Here is a 20039-nt window from a genome sequence, read left to right on the forward strand (position 1 = left end):
CATGTATTCTTATATTTACACAACTGCCGTGCTGAAAGTTTACTTTACTTTTACGCCGGTTTAATGCAATATCATTCTGTGAACTGGAGCAAAAGAATTGAAAATGTATAAATGTGCAAACTGTGTAAGTATATGGTGAAAAAACATCTCAATAAGAACAAGTGTCTTAATTAAAGCATGTGTTTACAGAAGAAAAGGGCTGCCTGCATTTAACAAATTGTGCAATCGTGTCTTTTTGTGTGTTCTGATAGTTAGCACGGTTTCATTTATAATCCCTGCAGTGCAATTCTATAACAGGAGCCACAGGATTCTAGGTCAATCCTCTCAAATGAATTTCATTTTTTGGCCTAAGTCAAGCAGTGATTAAGCAGAGGGGAATTCTACTATATACTTGAAAAATACTCGTGCATGGTACAGTAAGAGAAGTAGCCCCTGTAAACCTCTAAGGTAATGAATGAGGAATAAAAAAAGGCAATTCCCGGTCTATGCTCTGATTATTAGGAACATGTGCACAGCAGGAGGTGACGAGACAGTGATTCTGATGGATATCCCTGCCCAGCAGAGGGTCACTCCTCCCAATGTTCTTTCTACTGATTGATTTGAGTGACTGGGGAGGACAGAGCGGAGGAGCGAGACTAGACGCACTATCTGGACTGGGTGAGGTCTTATCACTCCCTCGGCTGCCTAACCTGCCGGAGCCCGTGTTGTTTTGAAGAGAGGCCGTCAATAAGAGTGGGTGACCGTGTAGTGAAAAACAATGGCTGCTCTTCAGATGTCCTCACTCTAATAAATAACGCTGTAGCTATGAATGTTGGATAGCATAGGTTTATGAATGCCGTGCTAAACATTTCAGTGTGCCACATGATAAAATATATCCTGTAATTTAGCATTTTAGACCAACAGAGGTAAAAAAGATGAACAGGGTTTGTTTTTTTTTTATCCTGACCATCGTGACCGTTGTCATCAGATGCCAATTCATATAGACTGAAAAGTCACAAGGCATTTAAGCTGATGAATAAAAATTGGACTGCATAAATTTCTGCTTAATGGGATCCCTGAGCTTCACGGAAATGCAATTATCCTGTTGCAAATGTGGTACTGCAAATATTGGAGGCATGGTCAAAGCCCCCTTACTGAAAATGGAGTCTGCCTTAATGTTAAAACTGATGATTTTATATGCATACAGCTGTACACAGGTACAAAACATAAACAGGTGCCACACATAGAAACATTTTCAGCATTATGCTTCATTTTGTGTTATGCAGGAACAAAACAGGTGTCTTACTGAAAGCCGTGCAGAACAGAATAGAACAGAATAGAATAGAATAGAATAGAATAGAATAGAATGCTCACTGATGTGTACAGGTGGCCCTCCCCGTTCATTGCGATGTATAACCCTGTCTTCACGGATTGAATGGCGACAACTCTGAGGCCCACAGGAATAAGGTTGAACAAAGCTGAGGAACACACACGCAAAACAAGCGAACACAAACATTCATCAAAATCTCACCAAAAAATATTGAAACAGACAAACCAAACATTAAGTAAACTTTAACTAGATTGGGGTAAAACATTTAAGTAACAATCCATCATCTAAACGCAAGATGTCTATCTTTAAGGCGTTGCAAAGTATGGATAATACAACTGCTGACTGCTGCATTTAGGTAATCTCAGAAGATGAATTGCAGCACAGCTGGTGGACGTGACTAGCCTAGCACAGCCTTGGCCACTCAGTGCTACCTGAGAAGCAGTTGTAATTGGGGCCACCGCTAGTGCGAGGCTGATTTAATAACACCCTTGTTGTTGTAGCAGACTCCTGGTAGGTAATGGGTATTGTTTGTATGGGGGAGAAACAAGAGGACTGGCCTGGCTGGGACATTAGGTGTGTATTTGGGAGACATGCAGTAAAGGGATCCAATGAACTCAGCTGACCCTGCAAGCAACTGGAAAGGGCAGGCTTGCATCCTAGAAGAAAATCTGAGAGAACTAAATGCAGAACCACTCATTTCCTTTCTTTTTTTCTTCTTTTTTTCTTTTTCTTTTTGATGGCTTGCGGTCAGTTTCAACTGCCGACACCTAATTTGATCCTGGAGTTAAAATGACACGCTATCTATAATGCTTACCGTTTCAATAAGTCCCTTCAGCCTACCACATGTGACATGTGCCACATCTCTTCCTGCTGACAGGAGTAAGTGACACAATGCAGAGTGTCAGGCTAGCATTAGCACCAAGCACTGGAATCAAATTAACCACCTAGCCTGAAGTGTTAGAGGAGCAGTGCCAGAACAAGCTAATAATACCTTTTTCTCTCTGTTGAGCCTACTGTTTCCTGGTCCACTTTGCCTCTCGCGAAAAGGACCAAACTGTGTGATCCCATGGCTCTATTTAAGAGCCATTTTTGCTCCAAAGATCAAAAATACTGACCAGACATTAGCAGAGGGTGACTGCTTGGTTAATTTTTTTGTATAAGAGGAATAAATATAGAGCAGGAAACAAGCCAGACATAAAATTGTGCTCAAGAAACCTACGCAGGGTAAACTTTTCTATAACCTCTGCTAGTATTTCTTTAGATTATTCCAGACACCTGTTAAAAATCTGATCTACAAGTCCAAGAGATATTTCAAGGTACTCACAGGAATTACTGCTGTCATCCTTGGTCCCATCAAGAGAGCCATCGGGGTTCATTTGCAAGTAGTATCCCTGCCTGCAATATAACCTGGTCACTATACCCTTGAGCTGGGGATCTGAAGGAAAGGGGGGAGAAAAGAGAAAACAGAGAGAATAGTTAGAGTAAACTTCAAGAATGCAACTTTTTTGATTTAATACACAACAAAAAGAAAATTGTTTTCACAGGGACTTTATGGCAAAACACCGAGACACACACAAAGTATTGCAGCCGGTGGTTTTTCACAAGCAAATCCCCAAGCCACCTTTCTGGCACATAAGCCCCATCCTGCTCAGAGATAGTCCATCCAATTATAGGTAGCAGAATTAATCTGTGGTTGCCTGACTCCCATAATGAACCCAATAGCACCCTCTCTGGGTTCTTCGTATGTAGGATGTGAGAGTGTCTGCGCGCCGTCCCTTCTAGCTGCCCCGACAGGGGAATTAGCCGCATATCTACTGTAAATAAATCACTGCTGTGGTTTAATTGCCCAGAGCCGCTGCAGCTCAGCGAGTCGTATTGTAATTTAGTTGGCATTTTGTCAGTTTGCAATAACATGACAAAAAGTGAAAGTGAAATGTAAAAAGTAAAAAGCAGTACAACACCGAAAAGGACACATTTTAATAAACCTGCGTGCGGGTGCACACTGGGGCATCTCTGGAAAAAAATATTGCTTGCTCTCAAGCTGCGCGGCGATATTTCTTCATCTGTGTGTTTTTGTGTACCTGCGCGTCCGAGGTCATATACTATCAACATTAGAGTTATTGTGGAGACAGCCATCACACCAAATTTCATTCTAAGAAAACCCCGGGGAGGTGAACAGTCAACTTCACCTGAACCTAAACCAGGGTCCTTGCATGCTACTCGACGTGTGTGTTGGTGGGTGAGTAGAGTTATATGGAAGAGATATAGAAAGAAACAAAGAGAGGCCGCAGAGGAGAGCTCCAGAGGTCTTGCTGAGGGCAGCATCGGGCTTTTTTCCCCCGTTACCGTGCGGCTCGGGGCATTCTCCTCTGAAATGGTTCTGTCAGTTGATGGCATTAGCCAGCTCTGAGACCTTTCCCTGCTCCCTGAAAGGGAGCGAGAATGCCTCTCTGCTGGTGGATGGGAGCAGGGGCGCTATGGCATTCAGCTGCACTGCTTTGTTGCTTCACCAGAACAATGAAAAGGTGGCTAAAGCAGAATCTGACTGTCAGAGTGCCTCCGCTGTGCGCGACAGGATGGTGACAGTATCTATCTGGTTCGCAATAATGCTAAGCTCAGTCAAAATCATTGCAGGCATTTAGCCAGAGACAGATGTCACTGTGAAGAGATCATCGTCCCTGGTCTTCTTTTTCATTGAACTTACAATACATGTGACGCGTTCTAACAGCATTGTTAGAGTGAAGGTTAGTTTGAGAACTCATTTGTGCCAGTAAAATGACAAAAAAGAAGAAAAAAATTCAAAAATGTAACAAATAAAATTCATTTTTTTCTCAAAATCTTTGGTTTATAGATTTCTTCTTAATACTTGTATATGTTTAAAGGAAAATGGAAAGATTAAAATTTAAAGAATGGCTTTTTTTAAAAGCCTATTAAAAAAAAAACTCTCATTATTTGTCCAAAGCTAATATGAGTACTTGAATTTGGATGATCTTGGATTTTTATTGGAGATTATGTATCGGAATTCCAGGAGCAGGACCACGCCTCCGAACACGCTCCTTCCGGCTGTCATCTATATAGGTTCGCCCAGTTCTGCAAGCCGATCTTTCTCGTTTATGTGCCCCACCCTCCCTCCCTCCTTGTTCTCAATTCTTTATCCTCTTCACTCCTATTTAGTACATGGGGATCTGCCAGGCCCGGGAGCCATCGCCAGTCCCCTTCGAGGCCTTCCCCAAACCGCAGCTCAATTCATGTCAAAGCATTCACCTTTACCAACTAAAACGCTGTCAAACTTAAAATGAGGACGTGGGCCCAGCTAGTTAAATACCATTCTTTTTTGTCGTAATCTTTCCGCTTGCCTTTTTGCTATTGCCCCCTTCCATGAGCACCATTGGTTTGAGGATTATTGACAGCACTCGTGTTATCGTCTTTTCTGTTTTTCCTTATAAGCATATAGCATTTTTCATCCCATTACAACTTTTCTGGGCTCTGAAAACCCTTTTAAAAAATGACACTTTAAATTGTAAAATGAAAACTCCAATAGCCAATGTGCAATATGAATCTCACATTAAAAAAAACAGCAAATGCTGCTTAATAAATGACTAGGATGATTGGAAAATAATTAGAAGTCATTGTGTGGATTTAGTAATGGAATTAAATCCCACATTTTGATTAATTTGTGCAAGTTTTAAATTATTCAACACCTTTTGTTCCAACCTTAGTGAAGCTAAACGACCTAGTCGTCCAAATTTGCTGTCCTCTGAGCTGGATAACTAACTTTAGTCTTGCAAAGAGAGACTCCTAACCTGCAGGTCCTGCAGCTGGGGTCGTGTCTCCAGTCGAGTTCAGCTTGAATGATTTTGGTTTTACAGCACTGTGTTAGAGTAAAGGTAATGAATATATTTGTGGCATAGCCTTGTGGATGGTCCGCACTCGTCTCACAGCAGGCTGCGCATAAAGACCAAGTTATGCGTGGGTTGACGTTTTTAATGCACCTTAACTTTAAACTGTGTGAGCATTAGGAGGTGGGGTAGATGTAAGTTTCTTAATTTGTAAGAGAGACGGACAGAGAAGATGGAACGTGTACCAGTAATTGCAGCAGAGCTGAGTGCAGACTCTTTTAACTTATTTTTAAATTAGTTTACAGGTTGTGGGTCATCCCACATACCACTAAGACCAAAGTGATCTCCAGCTCAGAGGATGACTCATTTGATGAATATTAGGTTATAGCTTGCAGTCGACTTTATTGCATTTTGTGCACAAATACATCAAAATCTGGGGTGAATTTTATTTCTTGCCTCTACAACAGCATTTCATGTCTTCGGGATAGTCAAGGCCTTTGAATACTATATATTAATTGCAAGTAAGGTGAGACCACCTGTCTTAGACATTGAACCTCCTTTTTTATCTAAGACATCCTCCCTTAAACTGCCTCCTTCTGTCATGATGCAAATGTTTCCACATCATCGCATTTGATGTGACCTTGAGACACTTAAACGGGTGTCTCCAGGTCCACAAACACATGCTATATCAGCTGGCATTTGTTTTTTCAAACATAGAGGTACCCAGCAGTCAGATAGAAAACCGTGCAACCTTAAGACCACTGAAGACAGGTGTGTTCTCATACAGCAGTGAGAGCCGGGAAACATGCTCACACACACAGAGAGAGCACTTTCCAGGACACAACAGACTAATATGGTGTTGGGTCTCCATTTGCTCTAGAAACAGTCTCAATTCTTCACAGATCAGCAAACACCGGTGTTACACACAGATTTTCATGTTTATATTTAATGAGCACACACAGCTCCCCTGAGCAAATACTATTATGTGGACACACAAACTTGGCAAACATGTGATCAATAAATGCCTTTGATTAGCATTTACCTATTGTGGGGGACAGGTGAGATTGATTCAGAGGACAGATCAGTAGGGAGCAATCTGTCATAATTAAAACTGCATAACTGCGTATTGTATTGTGTGCGTGTGTGATGCACATGTGTATGAGGTGAACTTGGCTCCTCTATCGTGCCATAAATCATGAAATACTGGCTGTGTTCCCTGAGGCGAGCAAGCCCGTATATCTCACACACACAGATTTCCCCTTCAGCTTCAATCATAAGTACTTCAGAGCAGCAGACAGAGTGAGCTGAAAATAAGTCAAATTAAAGCTAATTCAAGCTAATTCATTTCAATTAAAGAAGACTGAAAAGGGGGGGAAGACAAAACAATTGTTAAATGGGGAAGATAAGTCTCCGTAATACTGTGTATGATAGTTGAGCTCTATTTCAATCCTGGGGAGTGTCTCTATGAATATGTCAGTCATGTTTTTAAATACCTAGCGCATTATTTATGACTGACAAATACACTAGCATGCGTTCCTGTGATATAATGGGTTTTGTAATCCTAGTCAAGCTGGCAACCCATGAATGCAACACAAGTTAAAGGTTGAACATGCTTCCAGATAATAAATATCTATATTTAGACTCATTTATTCTATTATTATCTTTTCTTTTGGGGGGGCAAATTCAGAAAATACTCAACAAGTGTGAAGTGTGGCTAAATGAAAGAGAATAAGAACAGAATGGGAGTGAATAAAGGGTCTAAGCAAACACACAAAGGAAGGATTGAGAGCTTTAAGAGTGACACAGCATTTTCAGTCCTGTCAGACAAGGTTGATATGGTGCGTACGCTCTTTAAAATCCAGAAGAGCTTTGAAACGTCTCTGTGGTGTTCTCTAAGTCGACGAGGTCTTTGACTCGTGCTTCTTTTCTTACTTATTTCTTTTCTTGTCTGGATGAAGACTACTCTGTATATAACAGCCCCAAACAGTGAAACAACAATGCTGCTTATCACAGATGGAGTCTCCAGCCTCTAATCTCACTGGACTTTCCCAGTCGCACTATTGGTTATTACAACTGAAGCACTGTATGTTTCTACATGCTTTGTTTCTAAGGAAACTGAGTTGCGGCTTGGCATCAGCGGGGGGTTTCCTTGGAAAATAGAGAGCGTCGGAACCGTGAGACCTCAAATTGTGTTGTTTTGTAGCAGAAATCCTCTCTACGTATAAATTCAGCTGTAACGGGAAAGTTGTGAAGCGACCTCGCTGCAGTTTCCTCTTCCCCTTTCTCTCTTATTTTCTGTTGTGTCATCCCTCTGTGTGTGTGTGTGTGTGTGTGTGCAGAGGTACATACTCACCTCAGTACAAAGTAAGCAAGTAATGTGCGGGGTACAAGGAGACACACACACAAACACACGCACACAGGCACAGCTGCAGCAATACTTGTAGACTCCTGTCAGCCCTGCCCTGCCTGACCCACTTTGGATGTTTCTGGAATAGGAGAAGGGCTTTTCCAGCCTACAAAGGAAAAACCCTTCTTGCTTGTGTTGTCATATGAAAGGCGATCAAAGCGGCGTTCTCACTCCTTTCCTATTCCTCCTTCATCAACAACATCGCTGACATCTCATCCAATAACTCAGCACAGACATTGGAGGCTGACTGATGACGCACTGCTCTGTCCTGTCAACATGTGCTTGAATAAACAGCCAGCGAGCGGGAAATCACTCATCTCGGATGGCTTTTTAGATCATGTAAGGTAATCTAATGTAACATTATCTAATAATTAAGGGATCTAATCTGGTGGGAGATAATTAGAGCCACAGCAGTGAGATTATAGACAGGTCCAAGCCACATGTGCCCCCGGCTTGCTTACTGGGTTTGAGTGTAATAGGATTTATAACTCCCATCTAATCCCCTAAAAAATTATGGCGATCACTGGCTCTGTATCTGCTATCAAAAAGCATGGATTTAAAATTAAAGCTGATATGAAGGACGGCACACAAAATGCTTCCACGCAGCATATCCCCTGAGGTACTGACAGACGTCAGGGAGCCACATCTGTGCGGCTTAATGATCAACTACAACAAAACAAGCGGATACAACAGTGATATCTCAAATACAAAGTGCCAATTGATCATTTTCTCTGAGGTGTACGGAGAACGCTCAGGCTTTGATACACACTGTAAGTCAATGCCAATCAATGCAGCCCATAGTGTCTGACTCACAAGATCAATATTTAAACCCAAAGGGAATACTAGACTTAGGGATTCCTTTTAATTCACCCCAACTCCCTCATCCTGACACATCTGAGAAGGAATTTGAAGCACCACAGTCTGTTTAGGCTCAGCTGTCATACCCAGTGTTTTTTGTCACCTGGGAAATGATGACAACTGTGTACGTCCGAGCACGTTAGCGCAACCCATGTGATCAGTGGTGCATTTGGGTTTTATTCGCTGGCAAAGAAACATCTTTTCAGGGTTCGATATTAAATTAAGTACAGCAAACAAGTCATTAGTCTTCCTAAGCTTTGTGCTCTCGTGCTAACACAGTGGAAAGAAGGAAAGAAGGGAGAGAAGGAAAGAAAGTGTCTGAGAAAGAGAGAGAGAGAGATGAAGCAGTGAGAACAGTAACAGGAGCTCCCCGACAACAACCTCGCATATCAGTTGATAGAGATTTTCCCAGTTCATGTGAGACTGATATTAATGAGGTATTTTCCATATTAGGGCCTTTAATCAAAACGAGTACAGAAAGAAAGGAAAGGAAAACACTGTTTGTTATAACGAGACACTCAAATATAAGGGGAAAACGGCCATTTTAAAGGAGCTTCCCCCTCCTTGAATTCTTACTTTGATTTTATGTGAAGTCTCCCTCATCTTCCGGGCAGACTTGTGACACAGTTCACCAACACTTGTGCTTGAGCTGTTACTGTGGATTACCGTCACTTATTTGAAATTCAAGAGGCCGTGGGTTGCTCCAGAAAATGGCCGATCCAGGTGTGATGTTGTCATTTTATGCTTGCCAGTGAAGGCTGACTTGGCATCTACATCTCTGCACTCAGAGCAGGCTGAAGTATACGCCGCCCCAATGAAAGGAAACACCAGCATACGGGCCCTTGTATTCACGGATGTGGACAGCGTCATCTGTCCTCATCTGTGATCTGCGAGGGCTTCTGGATGCTGTTGACAATTTCAAATGAAAAGATAGATGCGCCACAAGCCAATTCAGAGGTGACACAAGAGGACAGACAATTAAACACACACACACAGACACAGACAAAAATGGGGCAGCCACACATACACATCCCACCACATGCACACTGTGGGCAGAAGCAGAAACAGCAGCCTGGAGGATAGCTGATTATACCCTTCCATTCTCGTGCACCCTCACCCATGGCCAGATGTGTCCTCTACGGGCTATTATACGGATCCTCTTTCATCAAAGCCATTTTAATACATGTAATCACTAAGGGCTAGTGAAGGAGACACTTCATGGTGTTGTTCTGCTCCAGTATGAACAGAGAGACTCAGCAATCAAAATGGCTCTCTTTGTGGACAAGATGAAAGAGTAAACGCTGCTTCCGTGCACATAAAGAGGAAACAAATGCAGCTTTCCAAGAGGGTTCAATCTGTTGGAGTTAGAGCATGTGTGGTGCAACAGGTCTGATACCTGATGATTCTGAGAGAAACATGCAGCTGCCTTCCATCATTCACTAACAAGGGGGAAATGACCGGAGTCATTTTCTCCCTAAATGAATTACCCTCATTTCTTTTTCTAAGGGCAAACACCATTAGTGATTCCAGCAGTGAGCTAATTGTTGATATTGCTCTTTTAGCAATCCCAGGTTCCCACTTTACAGCCAAGAAATGTTCATGACGTGTTCATAATTGCACGGATTATCATTTGGAACAAGAGGGGAGGCCACTGGCTTTAGAAATTGAAGAATTATGCTAGGATGATGGTGGGGGTGGAGGAATTATGTTTGAAAGGCGTAACCTCCATTCCAGCGACACTGACCTTTTACTTGCATAGAAATGAGTTTCATTTTGGGCTTCTTGTAATCTGCTTATGTACAGCAGTTCAGCATATTCTGTATGTGCTTCATGGCGATCAGACCTCTTTTCAGAATCACAGAGGTGACAGCTACGTAAACCTGTCTAAACCATTTGGTACAACTCGTCAGGAGCCTGTCAGCTACCTGGGTCTGCATAGAAATCAGAGGAATGTTGGTTATTTTCAACCAACTCGAATACATACCGAAAACATGGTGCTCTGTCTTCTCATAATCAACTTTAACTTTTGTTGCGCACAAAGGTTTAACGTGGCAAATTCGTCTAATAAATAAAAAGCAAACATTATTGACTCGCCCTCTCGCTGCCCTGGCTCCAAGGTTGTCGTGTTTTTTGCAGTGCAGTCCTAATTAAGCGATCAACCAGTGGCTGAATGTATGCACATGTTTACACTGAATACACACTCTGAAGTTCCCAGACCTTGTCTCCGTAGTCTCCTCTTCCTGAGGCCGAAGATGCGCACTTTGGAGAAGATGTCGACCAGGTTCCCATTGCAGAGCCCCTTGTTCTTGTTGGGGCTCTTTCTCCGTCGGTTGGTGGAGGGTCGGTCTAAATGCTGCTCCCGTGCCTGTCTTTTCTGTCTGATCAGCCCACTTGCGATAGCAGCAGCCATGGCTCAAAATGTCACAACTGCTCAGGTCCAGTCTGCACTCGGAGCACGGACTATTCAAACAGCCGCCTCTCAGAGCTCGCAGCCCGGGTCACAGTCCCATGGTGGCGGCTATGTGGCTCGTTCCGTTATGTCAAATGCCAAATAAATATTTCTAAGAGCTGGCTTTCCTTTTTTTAAAAAAAAATCAAAAATCAAAATACTACATGATAATTAGGGGATTGAACCAGCTGTCATTACCACTCGAAAAATTCTTGAGCATGGTTGAAAAAACATTAGATCAGTTCATGCGTAATTCAGCACATCGGTGACTACAGTCTTGATTCCGAATATTTCCGAGGATTATTCATACCTGTGCTGTGATGTGTTTGTTCATTGTCTGTGAAATAATCAGCAGCATCGCCTCCTTAAATGTCCAGCACGGGCTTCCTCGTCCTCTCGGTAAAATCTCACCTGCTCTTTCCTCCTTTCACACTCCGTTTTTCCCCCTCTCCTTTTGCCAGACGAGGTTGCTTTTTTTGAAGTCAGTCTTTAGTCTGCGGTGGGGACGCCCGTGCATGTGCGCCGCCAGCAATTAAACAAACACAGGCGCCTCCTACGAAGATCACAACCCGGCTCAAGGCACAGCAGCTCGGGGCGAATCCAGCTCCCAAGTTTGCAAGAAGCAATCGGCGACAGGGACCCCGCGATGACCGAACGAGAGAAACACAGTTGGGAATACAGAGGAACGCGCAACCGAGCCAGAGTTGTTATGTGGAATTAATACCAAGTTATTTTCCAACTACCAGTCGACGTGTCGGCTAGTGTTCACAACACAAGCGACTGGGCGCGATAGGATCCAGGGAGGGAAAAAAAACATACCCAAAGCTGATCCTGCATGTGGAGATGACGTCTGCATTGTGTGACAAGCTGCATACAAATACATTAAACTTAAACCCCCCGGCGACCAGCACACAATTCGACCCAGTGCGTGTTCACAAAAGAGCCCACTGCGAGGAAAACGAATGCATGGCGATCAGTGCGCAGTGGGAATAAGGGAAGAAAGTACCACCACAGACAAACGGCGCAATTTATTTTCCAACGCTGAAAGAAAAAAAAAAGAAATGTGGGGTGGGGGTGGACGGGGTAGGAAGTGCTTGTTTATATGCCCCAGATCAACAAACGTTTCCCATCAACAAGTCCTAACCACTCGTTAGTGCACGCCTGCTTGAAGAGGTTGCACCCCCTCCCACTTCCTCCCTGCTGACAACCGAGCCCCTGTTTGAAGAGTGTGTGTGTGTGTGTGTGTGTGTGTGTGTGTGTGTACGGGGGGGTGCAGACACTCTGAAGCCGTTAGATTGGTTAGATTGTAGCATTTCAGTTTTTAAGGCTTTAGTTTGGACTCTTTAGAAAGCCACATTCCCTTTACCACTACACAGTCCATGTGGAAGAAAGAGAAACGCGAGGGGACAGTGTGCCATTATGAACTCCCTTTCACCCCATTATCACAGGACAATCCATATATTTTCACATATACTAAGTAGATTACTGCTACTCTTCTTCTTTGTTATTAATTTAATTATTTTGCTCCATCTCATGAAACCTGTTCATGTTGTTCTAATTAAGATCGATTCAAGTCCATTTGCTGTGTGCGCCTTCAGCACCAGGGACAGCGCCTCTGATTTCTGCACCATCATGGAGGTGGGTCGGGGATGGGGAGGTGTCATTTCTTCAGTCGGTTATCATAACCTTTACTTAAACGTCCACGAGCCACGAGACAGCGCAGATGCCTCAGGTAAATCACGAGTAACTGAGAGAGACTCCACTGCACTCACGACCCGCATGTGAATTTAAACGCTGACTGAGACGCGTCTGATCCACGCAATAAATGCCAGGGCGAGGTTAAGGCGTCTGATCCTTTTCGTTGATTTGGGGATAAATATCATCCAATTCTCAATCACAGGCACAGAAATTAAAACTCAAGAGAGCCATCTGCTGTTTGTGGCTGTAATTAAAGAGCCTGGCTCACGGGGGACTAAAGTGTTGTACTGAATAGCTCTGATGTGCGTTCGCAACACACACAAACAAATGCAGACACAAACATGCACACACACACCTGTTGATATCCAACAGACGTACATATATAAGATGGACTAAAGTGACAAAGGAACAGGAAAAAATGTGTGAGGACAGATGGGCAGGTTTATAACAGCTGGATGAAAGCGCTGTTAGTGATTAAAAAAAACACGAATTCCGCTTTAAAATGTTCTTTATAGATCACATAGGTTCACGAAAGACATTCAACCAGCAATGCGTGGGCTTGTGTGCGTTTCCCCCGACCCCTCATCCCACTAGATTGAGCACATGCCGTGGGTGCATTAAAAGTTTATGTCCTAGGAGCCTCCTGCTGCTGTGGTGCTCTGAGAGACATGCAGTTAACGCTCCAACCAGCAGCGGACACTGTCAGCTCAACAATGGTCCCACAGCAACTTTGCAGAGCGGCACTGTCACCGTGACGGTTATGAATCGCAGAGGGCTTCTACTTAAGCTCACACATATAATGGATTTTCTTTACTCCTCTGGGGGGTTACATCGCCTGACTGCACAAGAAATGTGCATCTTCCCCTTTGAGTATATATATATACATATAGGGAGGCTGGTGAACTATAGCCTTTCCACTTTCAGTCTCACAGCATGGGGATAATATACATGAACAGCTCTTTCCTCAAAGCACATAAATTCACATGTGGAAGTCTAGTCAGACAACACTGTGCAATCCAGGGCAGTTCTTTCCTTTAAGCTAAACACAGCAGTGGTTGCAAAAAAGCATCACAAAACCCTGTCAAACAGTCAAAGAGTAAAACAAAAGCGCACTTACCTACATTTTTTTTCCTTCTGTGTGTGAATGAATGAGGGTCCATGGCAGCCCCATTCCAAAGACCTATAAGCCAAGTGTTTTCCCCATGACTTCTAATACCCCATTTATACTGCACCTTCTAGGCTCTAACATGGTTACAGCAAACTGACAGTGTGCCCTGAGCTGTTCACAGTAATTTCTTCAGGAAGGCCCTAAAAGCTTCACTCATTCTTTAAGTTGGGTCACAGAGACAGGCAGTTAGAGAAACAGATGTGGACACTTTGTCTGAGGCTGCCCACAAACACAAGGCTAAATGTTGCCTTAGGCTGGAATCTGCAAGAAATTAACTAACAACAGTTATAAAATACAAAGCACACCAATGCCGGTTTTTGAACCTCTATTATTTGTGTTGCACCGAGCATAACGCCGTGCACATCTGGCCTTTATGGAAAATCCTGGAAACCAAGATTCATTCACAAAGATTCAGCAAAGCAGAAGCTGCAATTAATGCAACCACAGCCTCATCAGGTCAAATCATTTAAATCCAATCTCCTCTGAGAAAATGAAATTATCTTAGTTAGATGTCCTGCTGCTGAGGCAATGCAAATGGCAACCCACAGAACTGAAGTAAACAACCCATTTGATTATTGCTGAGACTTTGCTTGAGGATAGTGGGAGGGGACATGTTGTTTTATCACCTATCCTGATAGAAAAACCAGGCAGCAGGACTCAGCACTTCTGAGGCTCGACGATATAAAAGAACCTTAACTTTACAGAATGAAATTACATTGCATTATCAAAGACAGCAAGTTAATTCAATTTGAGAACACTAATGATTTTTCCCAGCTCAGATTCATGTCATCCCCCCACCCCCCATGTCTTTTTCTTCTTCCCCTTACTTTAGCTGTTTAATCAGGGAATATCATGAGTCCATCTACTGAAGTAATAAAAGCTTAGCAACCCCAGTTATAGACTTTAAGTATCCTACAGTGCTCGTGTATGCGTCTCATTAGTTTGGATGAGTTTAATAGTCCGAGCTAATCAGAGAGCTAAGATAGACGAGTGCACATAAAGAGCCTGTATGGGGCGGCGACTGTGGAGAAATTTTATTAAGTGGTCATGAATTAAGTGCACATACTGAAACCGTGGAGATGGGAAAAGGCCAGAAAGCTCAGGGGATCGCAACCACATGATCATGAACAGTCTTAGCTAGTTTGTTATTTTGCATGCTCATTACTGAACATTTTTGCATTTGATCACTTTGAGTGAGATTCCTTTATTAGATCGTTCACTTATGACCTGGAGAAAATTATTAAAACTATGAAAACTGTCAAATTGATATAAAAACTATAGAATATTTTAAGTTAATTCCTTGTTTTTAAGCTTTATTTGACTTTATTTGAAGATGCCATTGTGTTATCTTTGTATGTGCAGACGTTTCCTGTCTCATTCGGAATTTCGTGAATGTTTGATCCTCTTTGGGCACTTGCATCTGTCCACGTTACTAAAGAATCCTCCTGTTTGTGAAGTTTTACTCTTGCTACTGGTTGAACAGCATATATCTAATGCCTCTAATGGTGGAACACACTAGAGAAAATTCATTGTGTTCATGGACTCTATTTTCGCCCTGATGAAGGTCTGTGTGCCAAAATGTGTCGGGATTTTAGGTTAAATATAACCACGGCAATAAGAATAAAGGTATTTTGTCTTGATCTGAAAAGACAGTGCTTTGGAGTTTTTGTGATAATTTGAGTTTATATGTAATTGGAAGAATACATTGATGCATAATTGACACTTAGGCTGGAATCACTTGTTCAATTTTTGTTTAAGTGGTGTTCTGCAACATTCAGTGGCCTTTTCCCCCTTTTGTTCCTTTTGTGGTGTCTTTTCATTTAAAATCATCCCCATTTAGTGTTTTTATTATAGTGGACACAAAGTTTTTAGTAAGTTGTAAACATTTCTGCCAGTGTTTGCTGGTACACTTGGGTTCCATTACATATTCTACTCCTTTGCGGGATGCCCAGTGATTGAAAGAATACCAACAGGGAATTTCCACCATCTGTAGACAGTTTTCTAATGGAGAACTAATGAACACCAAAGTCTTTAGAAAAGTATTTTCTTTTCTTCTTCATTTGCTTTTTCCAGCTGCTCCTTCAGGGGCTGCAGCAGGATTGACATGTTTGATTGGGCACACATTTTTATGCCCTTCCTGATCCAACCCTCCCAAGGATGTTAAGTGAACATGTTAGCCACTACACTATAGCACAACTAAAATATTAAATACATATGTGCTAGTAAGTTTGTAAGATTTTGTCAAGAGTTATTGTGTCTTTTGTAATTGGGTTGAGGCCACATGTCAGAGGCAAGATTAAGGAAAGTCAGTGCATGAAAACACAGATGATTTGCAGTGTTTTACAGTGTTGTTGTTTACATCCAGAGTCTCAATAAACATGTTAAAAAATACCCCAATAGATGTGTAATACATATTTTTTTTTTTTTTTTTTTCAAACTTCTAGGTTTTATTTTTATTGTAGTTAACTAAAATGTTTTTTTCACACTGAGTTTGAGTTCAGGTTTTAATTTAATGTTAGTTAACTATAATAACATTGATCGTGTCTATAATTTCATTTCAGATGGAGATTTTGTCAGCATCAGGACAGAAATCCTGAGTTCACAAGCTTTTTCCTGCAACAGAAAAAAGTCACATATAGACAGCAGTAAATAATGAATAAGTGAGTGATGTGAGTTACAGCTAATATGGCGTGATGGGAAAGCAGGGCCTAGTCGTTCCTGCCTCCTTATTGCTGCAGCCTAAGGAATATATGAATGAATGAATGAGCTTCCACGAGGTCAACCAAGAAGCAGTAAGTGTTGCTTTACTGCCAGTGAGATCATTCACTGTGAATAAATTATACATTTAAAAAGGTGGCAGAACAACCTCGGAGAGACTGACTTCTGAATATGTGTAACAGCTCGCACATTACGTCTCTGCCCACAGACCTTTAAATAGCCGCATCATCATCTCATGCAGAGTGTTATAAAAAGCACTTAAATGTGCATCACATAATCGCCCCTAGGTATACTAAATATGCCACCGGAGAATATGTATGGCCACATTACAATATGTCTCTCTGTTGCGAGTGTGATGGAGCACTGCCCTTTCTCTGGGCATGAGATTAAAGTGGGCCTGAGGTGTGGAGCCCTCCGACGGAGACATTAATGAAACACAGTGGCTTCAAACTGTTAGCTTCACTCACCAATTGCCTAAAGTCAACTAAAAAAGAGGTAGTTAACACTTATATTGCTGAACTAGCGCAAAATGAAACAAAATAATCTTCTTAAAGTGAAAAAAAATGAACAAGTAAGATGGAGGATGGGATTGTGGGGACATAATTATTGAATAAAGGGTCTCATAATGGTGTTTTCCTTAAACAAAACTCCAAATTAAGTCTTTTTGGCAACTTTAGCTTTGAAATGGAAGGTCACTCAAAAACCTGATATGGCTGGAGGCTTTGCTGCCACATTTAAAGCTGAGAGAGCCGATTTTTGCAAGTGAAGCGAGACAAATTTTGCACTAGTGGCAGTGATCAAACTAATCTCAGTGGCCTCTTGGTTGCAGTGTTTAGCTAAAAACTCAACAAAAGCTCAAAAACAAACAGTCCAATATGATGCATAACTAATTTGGGGGTGTTTAAGGACTCTAATATGAGCGAGGAAACCGATGTATAAAGAGAGAGAGAGATGCAAATGCAAAAGAAGATAAAAAGAGGGAGGACCAAAAGTCAGACATGCTGGGGCAAAACACTGTCACAGTTCACCGGAGAGTCAACATACTGGTCACACACATCCTCTATTCCTGCTTCACTCTCTCTCCCTGGCTTTCTGTATCACACACACACACACACACACACACACACACACACACACACACACACACACACACACTGCTTCATCCTTTGATCCTATTTTGAGTCTGCAGCAGTGATGGAATGTGCCTTGTCAGCAGCACTGCAGAGTGAGGTTCCTTGGAGAAGCCCCGGGCAGTGTGGGAGAATATCAATTACTCTGAGCCCCCGTGGCATCGCCTGCTTCCGGATTTTAAGGCTGACACCAGGCGCACACAAAAATGTGTGCGTGCGTGTGTGCATATTTTATTGTTTTGCTTGTCAGTGAATATGCATACAGAGGTGTGTAAACCAAAGCCAACACGATAGGTGTGCACATTAATATTAATCATTTCCCGACGCAGGTGAAGGACCTCTGTGTATTTCGGTGCTTCATATAATGTTAATGAGGGTGGCGCCAGGTCAGGTCAAGTTCTGTTTGTGAATTCACAAATAAGACATGAAGAAAATCAGGTCAGTGAGTTCTGATGTGAATGTAAAGAATATTCATTTAGTCGTGTCTGCAGCAATAGTTTTCAAGCAGGTAACTACATTTTTAAGATAAAAGGCCAGCCAAGCAAAACTGCGCGTGTGTGTGTGTGTGTGTGTGTGTGTGTGTGTGTGTTTAAGTGCAATACACAAATAATATTGGATATGCAGGTGTAAGAACAGCACAGGTCTGTCAGAATTAATGGCTACCTTTGATAACATCATCACTGCTGACACTTTTTACACATTACTGTGAACTGATTCTGCTCCCTCACTCACTCACTCTCTCTCCGAGCCAAAATCAATTAGCATAAAAGAGGAAGCGGGTGATCAACAGCCCCATCGAGGTCGATGTTTAAGAAGATGTGCATGTCTGCTTTCCACGTGCACACGCTGATTTATAAGCAGGACTTCTGAGACTCTTATTGAATTATTTACTGAGAATTAAATAAGATGACTGACATCACCATGCCTGTGTGGTGCATACTTTGGTAACGTGTATTATTGTGTCCTGGATTTTCTCCTTGGGTTTTTGGCAGCTACTCACAGCCAGATATAGTCTGACACATAATTCCAATAAAATGGCAAATTTGTGTTTTTGCATTTATTAATGAAATGACCATCACAATCCCACAGGCCATTTGGACACTAGATGTCTCTGTTTTGCTTCTGGTTGTGCTTTCTCCTGCAGATGTAAGTGATCAGTTGGATGAACTACATCAGATTCCTTCTTTCAGACTTTCTTTCCTTTGCTTTGCATGTGCACTCCTACCCATCCGCAAGTGTCTCACACTACCGACTGTGCTGACAAATAGCTATTCTACAAGTCTATTGTGTATTTGTAAATATATTTCTGCTTTGAGGCGGGCTGTGACAAATGCGTACTCATCCAGGATCAAGCCCCGGGACCTGTTGCACTTGAAGTGAGAATCAGCCCACACCTTGTGACAGGTTTTCAGACGGGCTGTGACAATTATCATAATTACAGAGCATTAAAAGGCACCAATTCACGGCTCCAGCTTCACATTTATCTCACGGACAATGAAGTGACAAGCAGTAGTCTCATCGACATGAAAAAGGCTGATTAGCTAAGATTTTCAAACATTTTGTAGTGCAGCAGCATTAGAGCTGAAAATGTGAATTCAACAATAGCTACAAATTCTCCAATACCATAAACAATAACGACAGTGCAACAAGAGCTGTACCAGCCACCGTCATCCCAGAAAACAGGTGATCTGATTCTGTAATGTTTGCTTGATGAAGCTCTGTATTCACTGTACTGGGGGAAAAATGCACAACCTTGCTTGTACTGTATATAAATTATAAAAATATCCATTACTACAACATGACAAATGTGCTGTTGGTAATGAATGACTCAGAGCCATAACCATAAAAATGATGGCTCTATAAAATATTCTGTCAAATCGATGTGTTTCACATTGCACTCCTTTTAATGTTTCCTCTTTGAGGTCTATTAAGGTGTGCTCGTATGATATGGACCATAGATCTTTAATGACTAAGTATGAATAGGACCTCGGTCACCTCTGATTGAGAAGACTAATAAAGCTTTCCACAAGAGACAATGAAAGACTGATGATGTCTGTAATGACCAAAATTATGGCGCTAACTTTCATTAGCCGGTGCTGCACTTTGACTGCTGTGACCCTCTTGGCTCTGAGAAGAAAGGAAGACAAAAACACGGATGATGTGATGCCACTACAGAAGTGATGTGTGTTTGACTGTGAGCTAATGCAAGTGACAAGGGGACTAGTGAAGTGATGAGGTTAATACCGAAGTATGACAGCAGTAATTAAGCAGGAGACATTACGGCACACTCAGACGCCCATTAACTCTGTCATAGATCAAGTGTTACCACAACTATGAATACATCAAAAATCTAATATATACTCACTCTTTACCGCAGCTGTATTACAGGATGATTCAATTCATGAAAAAAAGCTAAAATACTGATATTAATTTACATTTTAATCAAATTAGACAATACTGTCA

At 42.1% G+C, this 20039-nt stretch overlaps 1 protein-coding gene across 3 annotated transcripts in view; it reads right to left on the reverse strand.

Annotated features, from left to right (window-relative positions):
* The window catches only part of fgf14 (fibroblast growth factor 14), a 108058-nt gene that overhangs the window by 33095 nt on the left and 54924 nt on the right, over window positions 1-20039 (reverse strand). For 2 of the 3 annotated variants that reach the window (XM_039600512.1, XM_039600514.1), the window contains exons 2-3: window positions 2634-2744; window positions 1354-1457 (exon numbers count right to left, since the gene is read on the reverse strand). In XM_039600512.1, the coding sequence (XP_039456446.1) occupies window positions 1354-1457; window positions 2634-2744 (215 nt within the window). Of the gene's footprint in view, window positions 1-1353; window positions 1458-2633; window positions 2745-10630; window positions 11470-20039 lie in introns of those variants that run through there. The other variant, XM_031741446.2, reaches the window with a different exon arrangement.

The sequence above is a fragment of the Oreochromis aureus genome, linkage group 16 (genome assembly GCF_013358895.1).
Source record: "Oreochromis aureus strain Israel breed Guangdong linkage group 16, ZZ_aureus, whole genome shotgun sequence".
Lineage (NCBI taxonomy): Eukaryota > Metazoa > Chordata > Actinopteri > Cichliformes > Cichlidae > Oreochromis > Oreochromis aureus.